Below are 13,611 nucleotides of genomic sequence, written 5' to 3'. Positions count from 1 at the left end.
GCCCTGGCGTTGCATTTGGTTTACCCGTGGGGAAATGCACATCTGTTCCGTGTAGTGAGGTGAACACCGATGAAGGCAAACATCTTGTGTAACAACGCCCTGTCAAGATGCACAACATGTTTCCTGTGTGCCTCTCCCAATCAGTCTCCGTTTTATAAAACGGTCGCGTCCTCCACCATTGTCCTAGCTGCGTGAAGAACGCAAGGTACAGCGGTCACGCCTGGGACTATACTGCAAGCTTCCCAGTGCACACCTAGGAAAGGCCGGTGGGCGTGATTGGGGCCCACGTTGCCAATCGGCATCCGGCTTGTTGATGGGTGTCAAATGCCGGGCTCTGATTGGCCGTAGCAAACCAGGGCTCTTCCTCTTAGCCTCACGCTGTGTGGACATTGCATCACCCGGCCAAGACATAGACTGGTTTCTTTCAGAGCTACGCCGTCCTGCAGGCCGCTAAGGTACGCTCGGCCTTGCTCGTGGGGCCCCTCAGGTACTCCCTGTCTTGCCCGTGGGGCTCCTCAGGTCACCTTGTCCTGCCCACGGGCCCCTCAGATACGCCCCTTCCTACCCACGGGGACCCATGGTCCCCTCTGGTTCACAAGAATTTTTTTTTAATGTTTATTGGGGGCCGTGGGTTAGTACGTGCATATCCGTTTCCAAGGAAAAGATTGGGAGACGGTCTAAATGGGGCGAAAGAATCCAACCAGATACCAGTCCTGGCTCAGCGGTTTGACCGAGCGTTACAAACCTTGCAAGTTACTCAGCTTCAGCCTGGGATACTGGTAACTAACACTTGTGCCGTTGAGTGACTCAGAGAATTTGGTGTGATCAAGCTCACTGGAGAAGTTCAGAAGGTGGATGAAATTACTTGAAAGTCTAGGTATTCATAAGAACAAATCAAGTCTTAGGTTCCCATAATGAGCATGTATTGCTGGGTGTCTGGGTATTGCTGGTAAGTAAGCGCGGCGTCTCCCGTCTAACAGTCTTTAATACAGTAATTCAGGGGCCCAGATGAGGACCAGTTCTTCGGTGGGAGAAGAAGGCTTCTCAAGAACTGCAGTGGTTTTGGCCCTGAAAATGAATAGTAACTGGAGGAGTAGGTGCAGAGGACTGTAGTATAATGTATAGCAGGATTTTACGTTGTGTGTGATTCAGGAGATGAGGAATTGCTGTATTCACTGTAGCTTCGTGTGAGGAGCAAGTGGGAGACGATGTTTAACTTCCAGCCTTATGAATTTATGATTTTCTTCTTTAGTGAAGTGGTGTTTGAAATGAATACATGAAGGAAGATGAGGGTTTTTTTTAGGTGGGACAGTATTAGTTTTTGCATTCATTCAGCAGTTGCTGAGAAGAAAGGCAGGATGAAACTAGAGGCAAAGCAATTGATTTAGGGATTTTAGTAAATAAGATGAGCTTTTAAAAATTATCGGTAAAATAGTGGACAAAATATCCTTTTCATAAGTGATTATTAAAGAGTGAATTATAGGGAACAGGAGGCACCTCAATGTAGATTGCACTCTAATTATTTATTTTTTTTTTTTATTTTTCTAATTATTTTTGGAAAGATGATTTAGTGACTGGGCAAAGGCAGTAAGAGTAGCATTTGTGAACGAAGAAGTAGTAATAGTTTCCATAGATGGCAAGTAATTGCTGTGATTTAGCATTGCGAGTATTTACAACTTTTATTTTACAGATGATGGAATTGAAGTTTAAAGGTTGAATAACTTTTCCTATAAGCCACATATTAAGTTGTGGCACCAAAACCGTCACATTCCAAAGCCAACCCTCTTAATCATTCTTGCCAAGAGAAGCCCATGGAGTGGGATAGATTGGAAGATCAATTGGGAGGAGTATCACTAAGGATGCTGACAAAGGGATTCGTTTAAATATTTTTGAGCACCTATGCTGTGTAAGCACACAGTAAGACATAAAATAGTAAGAGGTTAGTGAAATGCTTCTGCCAGCAACAAGTTTACAGTTGAATTGGAGAGAGATGCAATATAAATAAACCTTGATGTGTAGGAGAGGAACAGATTCTGGGGACTGGGAATATTTAATTTTGAAAAAGGTGGATTGGTAAATTCCCATAGAGCAGAGTACATTTATGCTAAGTAGTGCTAGAGTATTTAAGAGAAAGGGCCTGAAACTGGAAAGCAGTTATGTCAGCCAAAAGTTTTGTTTCTCAGCAGTATCTAAGAATGTGATATAATTTGGAGTTCGAGTTTTGTAAGAGTAAAGAAAAGGTCAGGAGCAGGAATTGTAGGTAGGATCATGGTGCCCCAGTGAAAAGCCTGAACAGAAACCACTGGGAGTAAGGAACCACTGGGTTTTTTTTTTTTTTTAATACAGAAATGGTACTTCCAGAACTTTTCCATTAGGAAGGTGGTGTGCAGGATATATAGTATTTATTTTTCTCTTGTCATGTCCGACTCTTTGTGACTTCATGGACTGTAGCTTGCCAGGCTCCTCTGTCCATGGAATTCTCCAAGCAAGAGTACTGGAATGGGTAGCCATTCCCTCCTCCAGGGGATCTTCCCTACCCAGGGATCAAACCTGGGTCTCCCATAGTGCAGACAGATTCTTTACTTTCTGAGCCACCAGGGAAACTTGATAAAGTTAATGACATACTCAAAAATAACCAAAACAGTAATATGAAGTAAATAAAAATCTGTTCCTTCACACTTTCCCCATCATATCCTAATCTTTGGTGGTAGCCATTGTTTGGTGGGTAGCCTTCTAAATTAAGTACAAAATTGCTTAAACATAAACTTAGTATATATATGTATATTTTCTAATCACTTGAAAATAATATTTTGCATATAGTATAAATTACTATCAGCAACTGTGACTCACTGTTTTTCAGCATGTTTAAGTAATATGTATGCTTACATATTTTGGTTTATTATTTTTACTGCCTGCGTGGTATTGATGTAACATAGTTTATTTTAGGCTATTACCTATTCTTGGATATTTAAATTGTTTTCAGATATTTGTCTATAGACATGCTTCAGTTGATATCTTTGTACATATTTTACACATTTGCGTAAGTATATCTCTGGCTTGCTGCTGCTGCTGCGTAGTCGCTTCAGTCGTGTCTGACTCTGTGACCCCATAGACGCAGCCCATCAGGCTCCTCTGTCCCTGGGCTTCTCCAGGCCAGAATACTGGAGTGGGTTGCCATTTCCTTCTCCAATGCATGCCTCTCTGGCTTATATGTTAATAAGATGTAAGTTGTTTTTAAAAAAGACTGGAGATGGACCCACCATTGGGGTTAAATTTGACTTAATGTAACAGGTTATGAAAATCTGGGAATGAGGAAGACGGAATAGAGAAATTAGAAGACTTAGAAGTCAGACCCATGTAACTTGGTGATCTTTTGGATGTGGGGATCATCTGGTTGTATTAAAGGTGACTCAGAAATTTCAGGTAATGGGAAGAAATAGTGGAACTACTAGAACTACTAGATATTAAAAATGGGAGCAAGTATGGTAAAGATCATGAGATTTATTTTTAAATTTTTTTGGTGTGCTTTTCCAAGATATGTTGAGGAAAATACAAGTAAAGGTCAAGGAGGGTATCTAGAAATTGCTGAACAGGATGTTGAGGCTAAAGAGGTCAGGAGTCATGGAATAGGGAAGATAGTGGAGACCTTGAATTATAGTTGAAAGGAAGAAGAGGAGATTGCTTCCCTGAGCATGACCTGGTAAGGTTAATCCCCCCTCCTCTTTCTGCTCCCACTTTTACCCACAAGCCCTGTGGTTACTGGATGCTGTTGTGCAGGTACAGCTCTCCAGTGGATATGAGGGGCTAGAGCAATCCTGTGATATATGCATGGGGGCTGTTTCTCCTCAGCAGCTGCCATAGCCCGGTCACTGATACATGACACTTCCTGGAATCAGATCAGATCAGATCAGTCGCTCAGTTGTGTCCGACTCTTTTCAACCCCATGAATTGCAGCATGCCGGGCCTCCCTGTCCATCACCAACTCCCGGAGTTCACTCGGACTCACGTCCATTGAGTCGGTGATGCCATCCAGCCATCTCATCCTCTGTCATCCCCTTCTCCTCCTGCCCCCAATCCCTCCCAGCATCAGAATCTTTTCCAACGAGTCAACTCTATGCATGAGGTGGCCAAAGTAGTGGAGTTTCAGTTTCAGCATCATTCCTTCCAAAGAAATCCCAGGGCTGATCTCCTTCAGAATGGACTGGTTGGATCTCCTTGCAGTCCAAGGGACTCTCAAGAGTCTTCTCCAACACCACAGTTCAAAAGCATCAATTCTTCAGCGCTCAGCCTTCTTCACAGTCCAACTCTCACATCCATACATGACCACAGGAAAAAACATAGCCTTGACTAGACGAACCTTTGTTGGCGAAGTAATGTCTCTGCTTTTGAATATGCTATCTAGGTTGGTCATAACTTTCCTTCCAAGGAGTAAGCGTCTTTTAATTTCATGGCTGAAGTCACCATCTGCAGTGATTTTGGAGCCCAGAAAAATAAAGTCTGACACTGTTTCCACTGTTTCCCCATCTATTTCCCATGAAGTGGTGGGACTGGATGCCATGATCTTCGTTTTCTGAATGTTGAGCTTTAAGCCAACTTTTTCACTCTCCTCTTTCAGTTCCATCAAGAGGCTTTTTAGTTCCTCGAATAGTCAGTGCCATTACATGGGGTCTTTGTATTTGGTCTAATGATGCAGTGGTTCTTAATCTCTGGAGATGTAGAGGCTCACTGGAAATTGTATAAAACTCTAAAGCCATCTTTACAGAAAGCTTAACTCTCATTTTCTTTTAAAAAAATAAAGAAGGAAAAATGTTCAGATAAATAAAATAACAGAACAGTTTAAGAGAAGGACTTAAATTTTGATGTGCATTCTCATCCCCTCAGATCTTGTTAAAATGTAGATTTGGACTCCTTAATCTGAGGAAGGGCTGATGAGTCTACTCCAGTCAGCTTTTATAGATGCTGGAATAATAGGACCAGCCTTGACGAGCATTAAGAGTGACAGACATAAATGTGTTGATATCTGAAGATCTGTTAGTCTTCAGATATAACCTCTTTAAGTTTAAACTGGCCTCTAATAAGGTTGTCACTGATCCAATAGGACTCCTACTACATCAGTAAATGCACAGACTTTAACGCCTCTCTCCATCCTTGAAAGTCTGTGAGTTATAACAAGAGCTGAAGATCCAAAATGCCTTTCAACTTTTGTTTAATAATATTTAATGGCACACTCTGCGGAGAAGGCAATGGCACCCCACTCCAGTACTCTTGTCTGGAAAATCCCATGGATGGAGGAGCTTGGTAGGCTGCAGTCCATGGGGTCGAGAAGAGTCGGACACGACTTCGCGACCTCACTTTCACTTTTTACTTTCATGCATTGGAGAAGGAAATGGCAACCCACTCCAGTGTTCTTGCCTGGAGAATCCCAGGGATGGGGGAGCCTGGTGGGCTGCTGTCTATGGGGTTGCACAGAGTCAGACACGATTGAAGCGACGTAGCAGCAGCAGTAGCAGCAGCAGCAATGGCACACACTCTGGGGCTTCCCAGGTAGCTCTAGTAGTAAGTATGTATCCTGCCTGCCAATGCAGGATACATAAGAGATGCAGGTTCAGTCTCTGGGTTGGTAAGATCCCCTGGAGGAGGGCATGACAGCCCACTCCAGTATTCTTGCCTGGAGAATCCCATGGACAGAGGAGCCTGGCAGGCTACAGTCCATAGGGTCGAACAGAGTTGGGGATGACTAAGGCGACTTAGCATGCACACATGCATGCAAATGGCTTACTCTAATCAGAAAATGGATAGTAGAATTAAATGGCACACATGTTCTTCCTTATTTTTTTCCTGTATAAAACTCAAAGGCACTCTCACATCTCAAAAATGAATAAAAGAGGGACAAAAGGAGAAATACTGCTTGTAACAAACTTTAAAAACAACTTTTTCTAATGTTAAAAATATTAATTAAACAGATCACTCATTTCCGTGTGTGACTCAGACTTCTGTGGCATAAATCTCATTTTCTGTAGATTTTCACTTATGTGCAAAATCAATATCCTTTTGAGTTTTTAATCCCTTGTCTTGGCTGCCAGGAAGCTTACAGTCATATCTTGAATTAGTGTTGGTAATTTAGACCAAGGATCTGCATGATTTAAATTTTCCCTGGTCTTGAATTTCCATATAATTTTAATTTGATTCCCTAATTTTATTTTTAATCAGTTTGTGTATTTGCCATTTCGTGGTCAGTCCTTTAGTTTGTCTCTTCACATTCTCTGTCAAATAAAATAGAATAAAAATGAGTTAACATAGTGAGAACTATATCTTTGAAATTCCATAATTTCTACCATTGCTTTATATACGTAGCTTTTTTTTTTTAATTAAAAAAAATTTTTTTATGGCATAGTTCAGTTATGGTGCTTAGGCTTTGATTTTTCAGAGCTTCTAGAGTCAATTATCTCAGATTGTTATTTGAGTTCTTAAGGTTTTCCGCCTTCTCTGTTTTCTCATTATTAGCATTCCTATCCCATTGTAATCTGATGTTGGCCTGGAAATCTGATCACCAACCTTATTAAAATTATAAAGTGAGAATAAATAGGCTTTGAGGAGAAATGGACTCAAGGATGCTCAGTAGATAGTTAAACCACTAGATAGTTAAACCCAGACTGATCAGGTATTTCTGAATGAGGTTGTTAACTTCTGAAAAAGACACTAAGACCTCTCAGTAGGCACTAAATCAGAGAGGCATAGGGTTTGTCCTTTACAAAATTCATGAGTAAGTAGCACAATTGATAAAATGTAAAATTAAAATAATCTTGGAATTATTTGAATGTAATTCTTATCTTTTTAGCTTTAACATTTTTTAAGGTTTTGCCTGTTTTCCTCAGATTAGGTTGATTCGACAAAAGTGACTGTAGGTAAGAATTTTACCTACTTTGAGATTTATTTTTTCAAATTATTAATGAATTTTTAGTATCATTACAATTGGCAAGGTTTTCTTTTCTTTTAAGAAATGTGTGGTCTGTGATTACTAAATGTTATACTGTAGCTGAAGAATAAATGAGTGTGAATTGGATATAAATTTTGAAATTTAAAAGTACCATATGTTTTTACTTCATACCATATACAAAAATAACTCAAGATGGATCAGTGACCTAACCATAAGAGCTAAAACATCACAACCTTGTTGTCGGTAGTGATTTCTTAGATATGACACTGAAAGTTCAAGTAACAAAACCAGTAAATAATCTGAACTTCACCAAAATTAAAAATGTTTGTGCTTCAAAAAATAGACTATGAAGAAAATAAGAAACAAGCTGTGGAATGGGAAAATTTTGTTTGTAAATCCTGTAACTGATAAGGGGCTTATATCTAGAATGTATAAAGAAGTCTTACAATTTAGCAGTAAAAAGACAGCCCAATTAAACAGTAGGCAAAAGATGAGTAGACATTTCTCCAAAGAAGGTATAAAACGACCAATAAGCTCGGCATCACTAATCATTAGGGAAATGGAAATCAAAAGCACAGTGAGATAGTACTTTATACCACCTAGGATTTCATATAATCCAAAGATGGACAATAAGGAGTGAGGATGTAGAGAAATTGGAATCTTATTCTCTGCTAGGAGAATGTACAATGACACAGCAGCTTTGGAACACATTTTGGCAGTTTCTCAAAAAGTTGAACACAGTTACCATAACCCAGCAGTTTCACTTCTAGGTATTTACCTAAGAGCTGAAAACCAACATCCACATAAAAGCTGCCCTGTCCAAAAGTGAAAACAATGCTAATGTCCATGAACTGAGGAATTTAATAAAGAAAAAGTGTCATATCTGTAAAATGAATTATTATTCAGCCGTAAATGAAAAATGAAGTACGAGTACGTGTTACAACATGGATGAACCTCGAAAACATAATTCTAAGTAAAAGAAGCCAGGCCCAGTAGTCTGTATATACGTAATTTCATTTATGTGAAATGTCCAAAATAGGAAGATCTAGAAAGAAGGCAGAACATTCACCAGAAGTCTAGTGAAGAAGAGGATGGAGAATGACTGCTAATGTTTGCATTTTTTTGGAAGGCTGAAGAGGGAATAGTGATGAAAATGTTTTGAAATTAGAGAGTGGTGGTGGTTGCACAGTCTTGTGTATATACTTTAAAAAGAAAAAGGCAAAAGTGAATTGTACACTTTAAAAGGGTGAACTTTATGGTATGTGAACTTTACCTTTAAAAAGTTTAAAGTACCATGTAGTATCATGGCTAGTGATAGGAACGTTCATTTTAATGTATGGTACTCTGTTATTCCTCGACTTCTCCTTTGAGAATAAAAAATTTGATTTCTCTTGCAGTGACAAAAATGGTTCAACAAGTTCCAGAAAACATCAGTTTTCCTGCTGAAGAAGAGAAAATCTTGCAGTTTTGGTCTGACTTTAATTGTTTCCAGGAATGCTTAAAGCAATCAAAACATAGGCCAAAGTATGTGAATTTCTTTGGTAAAGGTATAGTCTAAAAATAATCATTTTTCAGAATTTCCTATCTCTTTATATATCTCAGTAGTAGATATATGTTGAATGAATGAGTTCTTAATTACTAGAGGTAGATTTAGTTTCTTAAAGAGGTCTTCCAAATAGTTTATATGTCAAGTCTCTTCCTTTCCACTTTTCTTATTATTACCATTCTCATTTAAGCATTTAGACAAGCAGAGTGTAGTAGCTTCCTATTGGGGTTCTTCCTACCTCTAGTCTTCATTCACCTAAAAACCAGTCTTTTCTTTAATTACTGTTTTTATCATGTGTCTCTTCTGCTCAAAAAACCTTATAATAGCTGTTTTTTGGCTTATTTTACAGATAATCTAACTTACGAGCAGGATGAATAATTTCCTTTAGATCATAGAACTAATAAATGAAGAATGGATGGTCTAATGCAGGTCTCTCCAAATGGTCATAATTAGCCTTTTTGAATGCAAGGCCTCCAGTAGATATCTAATCAGTTATGTCTGAGTTTCCTAGCCTTGCAGCTTTTCTTCTCCCCAAAGACTCTACTGTTAGAGTTGCGGTCTATAGTAAAATGCTGTCTTAGTTTTTGCTGTCTATTTTAAAGTAACAACAAATTTTTCTTACCTCTTAGATTTACCTTCTATGATGGGCCTCCTTTTGCAACTGGACTGCCTCACTATGGACATATACTTGCAGGGACAATTAAAGATATAGTTACAAGATATGCTCACCAGAGTGGGTTTCACGTTGACAGAAGATTTGGCTGGGATTGTCATGGTTTACCTGTGGTATGTTTGAGTCATCAGCCATATTATGTTCTGATATTTTAAAATAAGCATTATATTTCAATGTATAATATGTTAAAATATGAATTTTTACTATAATCAGATATTATTCAACTTTATTTCTATAATAGTATGTACAGTTCATTTTCTCTATAGATTTTCTGAGAACTAATTTTTTTAAATCCCTTTTATTTTCTAGCTTTGTTGAATTGCATTTATGTCATAGGGCAGGGATGTTAACAATCTTAATGCAAATTTTCAGGAATATGAAATTGATAAGACCCTGGGAATCAGAGGACCAGAGGATGTAGCCAAATTGGGGATTGCAGAGTATAACAGTCAGTGCCGAGCAATTGTGATGCGATACTCTACTGAATGGAAGGTATAGTTTGTTGTTTTAAGTAGAATTTTTTTAAAAAACTGGTTTTTTAAAGGGGAGTTGAAATACTTTATGATCATTTGTGCTTTTTATGACATGCACCCAAAGTTGACTGTCCTCTTTAAAAGACTGTTTAGCTTCCATCTTCAACTTCATTACCTAAACTGTTAAGCTGAACCCTCTCTTTTCTGATTTCTGTGTTCCTGATTGATCTTCCAAATTTAATCTCCTACCTACCCACAGTGTATGACAGGAATCATGCTGTCCTAGTAAACAGATTAACTAGAATGTTGCAATTTTAAAATTCAGATGTTAAAAATAATTCACATTTGGACTCATGGTTGTTATATTAGCTTGATTCCCATCTTGCCCACTGCTTTTCTAGTCATAGAGCTCCCACAGCTGATGCATTTACGTATTATAACTGTCAAGTCTGGCAGAGCTCTTATCTTCTCTTAATTCTGATGGGCTTAGAAACAAAGGTCTTCAACTTACCCTTTCCTCCCTGCCTCTCGGATTGTTGTACAACTGTACAGATACCTGTATGGGCTTCCCTGGTGGCTCAGAGGTTAAAGCATCTGCCTGGAATGCGGGAGACCCGGGTTTGATCCCTGGGTCGGGAAGATCCCCTGGAGAAGGAAATGGCAACCCACTCCAGTATTCTTGCCTGGAGAATCCCATGGAGGGAGGAGCCTGGTAGGCTGCAGTCCATGGGGTCGCAAAGAGTCGGACATGACTGAGAAACTTCACTTCACAGATACCTGTACAATTCAAAAACATGTCTGGCTTTTATTTTTTTCCGTCTTCATGATCTTACCACTTTTTCAAATTTGCTGTTCCTGCCAGTGGTATCAGTCTTCCAGACTTCAAATTTTAGTCATCATGACCTGTTCAAATGTCAAATTCAAGCAAACTTTTCTTAATATCTCTTATCTGCTAAGTCACTTCAGTCATGTCTGACTCTGTGCGACCCCATAGACAGCAGCCCACTAGGCTCCTCTGTCCCTGGGATTCTCCAGGCAAGAATACTGGAGTGGGTTGCCATTTCCTTCTCCATTGCGTGAAAGTGAAAAGTGAAAGTGAAGTCACTCAGTCGTGCCCGACTCTTAGTGACCCCATGGACTGCGGCCTACCAAGCTCCTCCATCCATGGGATTTTCCAGGCAAGAGTACTGGAGTGGGTTGCCATTGCCTTCTCCAGTCTCTTATCTAGACATTTCTTTTCATTCGTACAGCCTAGTCTTTCAGCCACCATGGTCTTCATTTCTATAACAATCTAATAATTGGTCTCTTGCTCATTTTCTTTCCACTTAGCTTGCCAAGTTATTTCTCTCAAGACTATTTATTGTGCTCTTTCTGCTCAAAACTTATTTTTATTGTTTAATGAAATTTGATTTCACCAACCTAAAAATCAAAGCTCCTTAATTTTCTCCTAACCTAACTTTTCTGAATCTACGTTTATTGCCTGGTCACTAATAGGGGAAAGTCCTGATGATTATAATATACATGTGGGCTTTTTTCCCCCCCCCAAAATAGTATAAAGAGCCTCTGTACCAATCACCCACTTCCCAAAAGCTAACCTTTAATGACTATGGTATAATTATCAAAATCAGGAAATTAACATTGATACAATATTATACACCTATTCAGATTTAACCAGTGTCCACTAATTCTTATTTCTGATGCAAGATCCAGTCTAGGAATACAGATTTCATTTAGTTGTCATATCTCTGCAGTCTCTTTCAATCTGGGACATTCCTTCAGTCTTTTGTCTTCCTGACCCTGTGACTTTTAAAGAATACAGAAATTCCCTCAATGTCTGGTATTTCCTCATGATTCAGTTTGGGTTATACTTTTTTGGCAAAAATGCCTAAGAAGTAACATGAAGCCCTCTTAGTCTGTCATACCAGAAGGCACACAGTGCTGATATGTCTCGTTGGCATTGTTAATGTTGTTCACTAAGGTGATTCTGTGAAGTTTCTCCACTGTCAGGTTTCGGGTTTTCCTTTGTAGTTAGTAAGTACACTGTTTCTTATCACACTGTGACTCATTAATTTTAGCAACCATTGATGATTCATGCCAGCAACGGTTAGATCTGCAGTGTTGGACATTTGGTAGCTTTGATAGACTTTTATGAGTTGTTTACAATATAGATTTACTTGAACTATTGATTGTTCTTCCAAAATCATCATATATAATGAAAATTGCTATGTAATAACATGTCATTGTCTAAAAACTCTAATATTCCTATTTTTTTAATATTCACATGTCTTAAGTCTACTATTACCAGACTTGGCCGATGGATTGACTTTGACAATGACTACAAAACTCTGTATCCACAATTCATGGAATCTGTTTGGTAAGTTTATTTGATGGTATAACTATAATGACTGTTCTATTATATTAGTTAGTAGAGAGATGCTCTAGTATGAATCAGCTTTTTTCATAGTTACCTGAAATCTTTAGGAATTGATTTGTTTTTTCCTTCGTTTTTAAAGACTTAATTTTGCTATGAACCTAAAAATGCTCTAAAAAGAAGAAAAAAGAGGAAGATACAGAGATTTCCCACATGCTTTGTGCCTCCACACATACAGAGCCTCCTCTATTATTAACATCCCCCGCCAGAGTGGTACATTTGTTACAATTCATGAACCTGTATTGAGGGATCATAATCAACTGAAGTCCAGAGTTTCCATTAGGGTTCCCTCTTCTTGTACATTCTTTGGATTTGGACAGATAATGTGATGACATACTTTCCATAATTCTGCTGTCATACAGAGTATTTATATTCCCTGAAATTCTACAGTACTATTCATTCCTTCCACTCCAAAATTTATTTTTAAATTCAGTATATTTTAGATTCTAAGAAGGTATTAATGATACTTGAATTTTTGATGTGTACTTGAATTTTTTACTGAGAGAAATTATATATGCAGTCACTGTTTCCTAACAGATTCAAAATTAATTTTGCTTCCTTTAACTGTAAATAAGAATTGTTGCAATGCCAGTTTTGATAGGTAATTTAACTTGAGCTTCCTACAGTAGTCTGAGAATCATTACATATCATTAATTGGCAAACAATTATTATGGCTACAAAATGCCCTGTGTACATAACTCAGACCTTGAGGAAGTCCTGCTTTTGTTAAGTTATGTATAATTACAGGTGAGTTGCAAAGATCTTTTGTAGGATTCTTTTTTTTTTTTTTGGCCCTACACTGAAGTGCTTGTGCTTCTTACTGTCTCCTGTCTCCCTGATTACATCTCTATTAGTCAAGATCTGTTGCACATGCTTGGCACATGTCCTTTGAGGAGCTAGATATCTAGGGCAGTTCTCAGACCCTCTGACTCTAATGTACCCCTGTGAGTGCATCTCCAGACCCATGTATCCAAGGGTAGAAGTTGATTAAATTCTCTGACAAGGCAGGAACTTTGGACAGGAACTTTCTTCCTATTTCGCTGACAAGCTGGAGTTCTCATGACTAGTGCATTGTAAAAAAGCAGGGTTTCTGTTAAATATCTGAAAAAGAAGGTATTCTTTATGCTCTAGATCAGCATTTAAGTATTTAGCACTTAAATGTGGTTGGTATGACTGAGAATGAGTTTCTAATTTTAGTAAATTTAAATGAGCACGTGTGGCTAGTGCTACCACAGTAGACAGTGCAGCTTTACATCGTACTTCTTTATTTACATTCAAACATATTTCAGTCAGGGGAAAACCATTCAAAGCCTCTCAGCATTAGAATGTTAGTTATTCCTGAGGAACATGTTGGCATATAAATAAGGCACATAAACCTAGCGTGAATATAAAAATAATAGTAGGTGATACATTTAAAATGATAATGATGATAATTTGGATTGAGTTGGTACTTTTGAGTATATATAAAGTACGTCCATATCCCTTTTCCCAGATGATTCAGAAAGTCCTGTGAATTGGGGTCAGACCCTGTTGGAGGTAAAGGCAAGTGAC

The 13,611-nt window shown here is 38.5% G+C and overlaps 1 protein-coding gene and 1 non-coding gene across 4 annotated transcripts in view; both read left to right on the top strand.

The window, feature by feature from the left end:
* Nucleotides 1-348: 348 nt before the first annotated feature.
* Nucleotides 349-13,611, top strand: part of IARS (isoleucyl-tRNA synthetase) — an 83,410-nt gene continuing 70,147 nt past the window's right edge. Inside the window, exons 1-5 of one of the 3 annotated variants that reach the window (XM_027550294.1) lie at nt 349-455; nt 8,335-8,461; nt 9,113-9,269; nt 9,529-9,648; nt 11,921-12,003. In XM_027550294.1, the coding sequence (XP_027406095.1) occupies nt 8,343-8,461; nt 9,113-9,269; nt 9,529-9,648; nt 11,921-12,003 (479 nt within the window). In that variant the 5' untranslated portion in view covers nt 349-455; nt 8,335-8,342. Of the gene's footprint in view, nt 488-8,334; nt 8,485-9,112; nt 9,270-9,528; nt 9,649-11,920; nt 12,004-13,611 lie in introns of those variants that run through there. The other 2 variants (XM_027550296.1, XM_027550295.1) reach the window with 2 other exon arrangements.
* LOC113897973 lies at nt 3,748-3,880 on the top strand. Its single transcript, XR_003512484.1, has one exon. It is a non-coding gene; the product is annotated as a small nucleolar RNA SNORA84 (small nucleolar RNA).

This window comes from Bos indicus x Bos taurus, chromosome 8 (assembly GCF_003369695.1).
Source record: "Bos indicus x Bos taurus breed Angus x Brahman F1 hybrid chromosome 8, Bos_hybrid_MaternalHap_v2.0, whole genome shotgun sequence".
In the NCBI taxonomy this organism is placed as follows: Eukaryota; Metazoa; Chordata; class Mammalia; order Artiodactyla; family Bovidae; genus Bos; species Bos indicus x Bos taurus.
The sequence above is the reverse complement of the archived record's forward strand: the minus strand, read 5'-3'. Positions and strand labels throughout refer to the sequence as shown.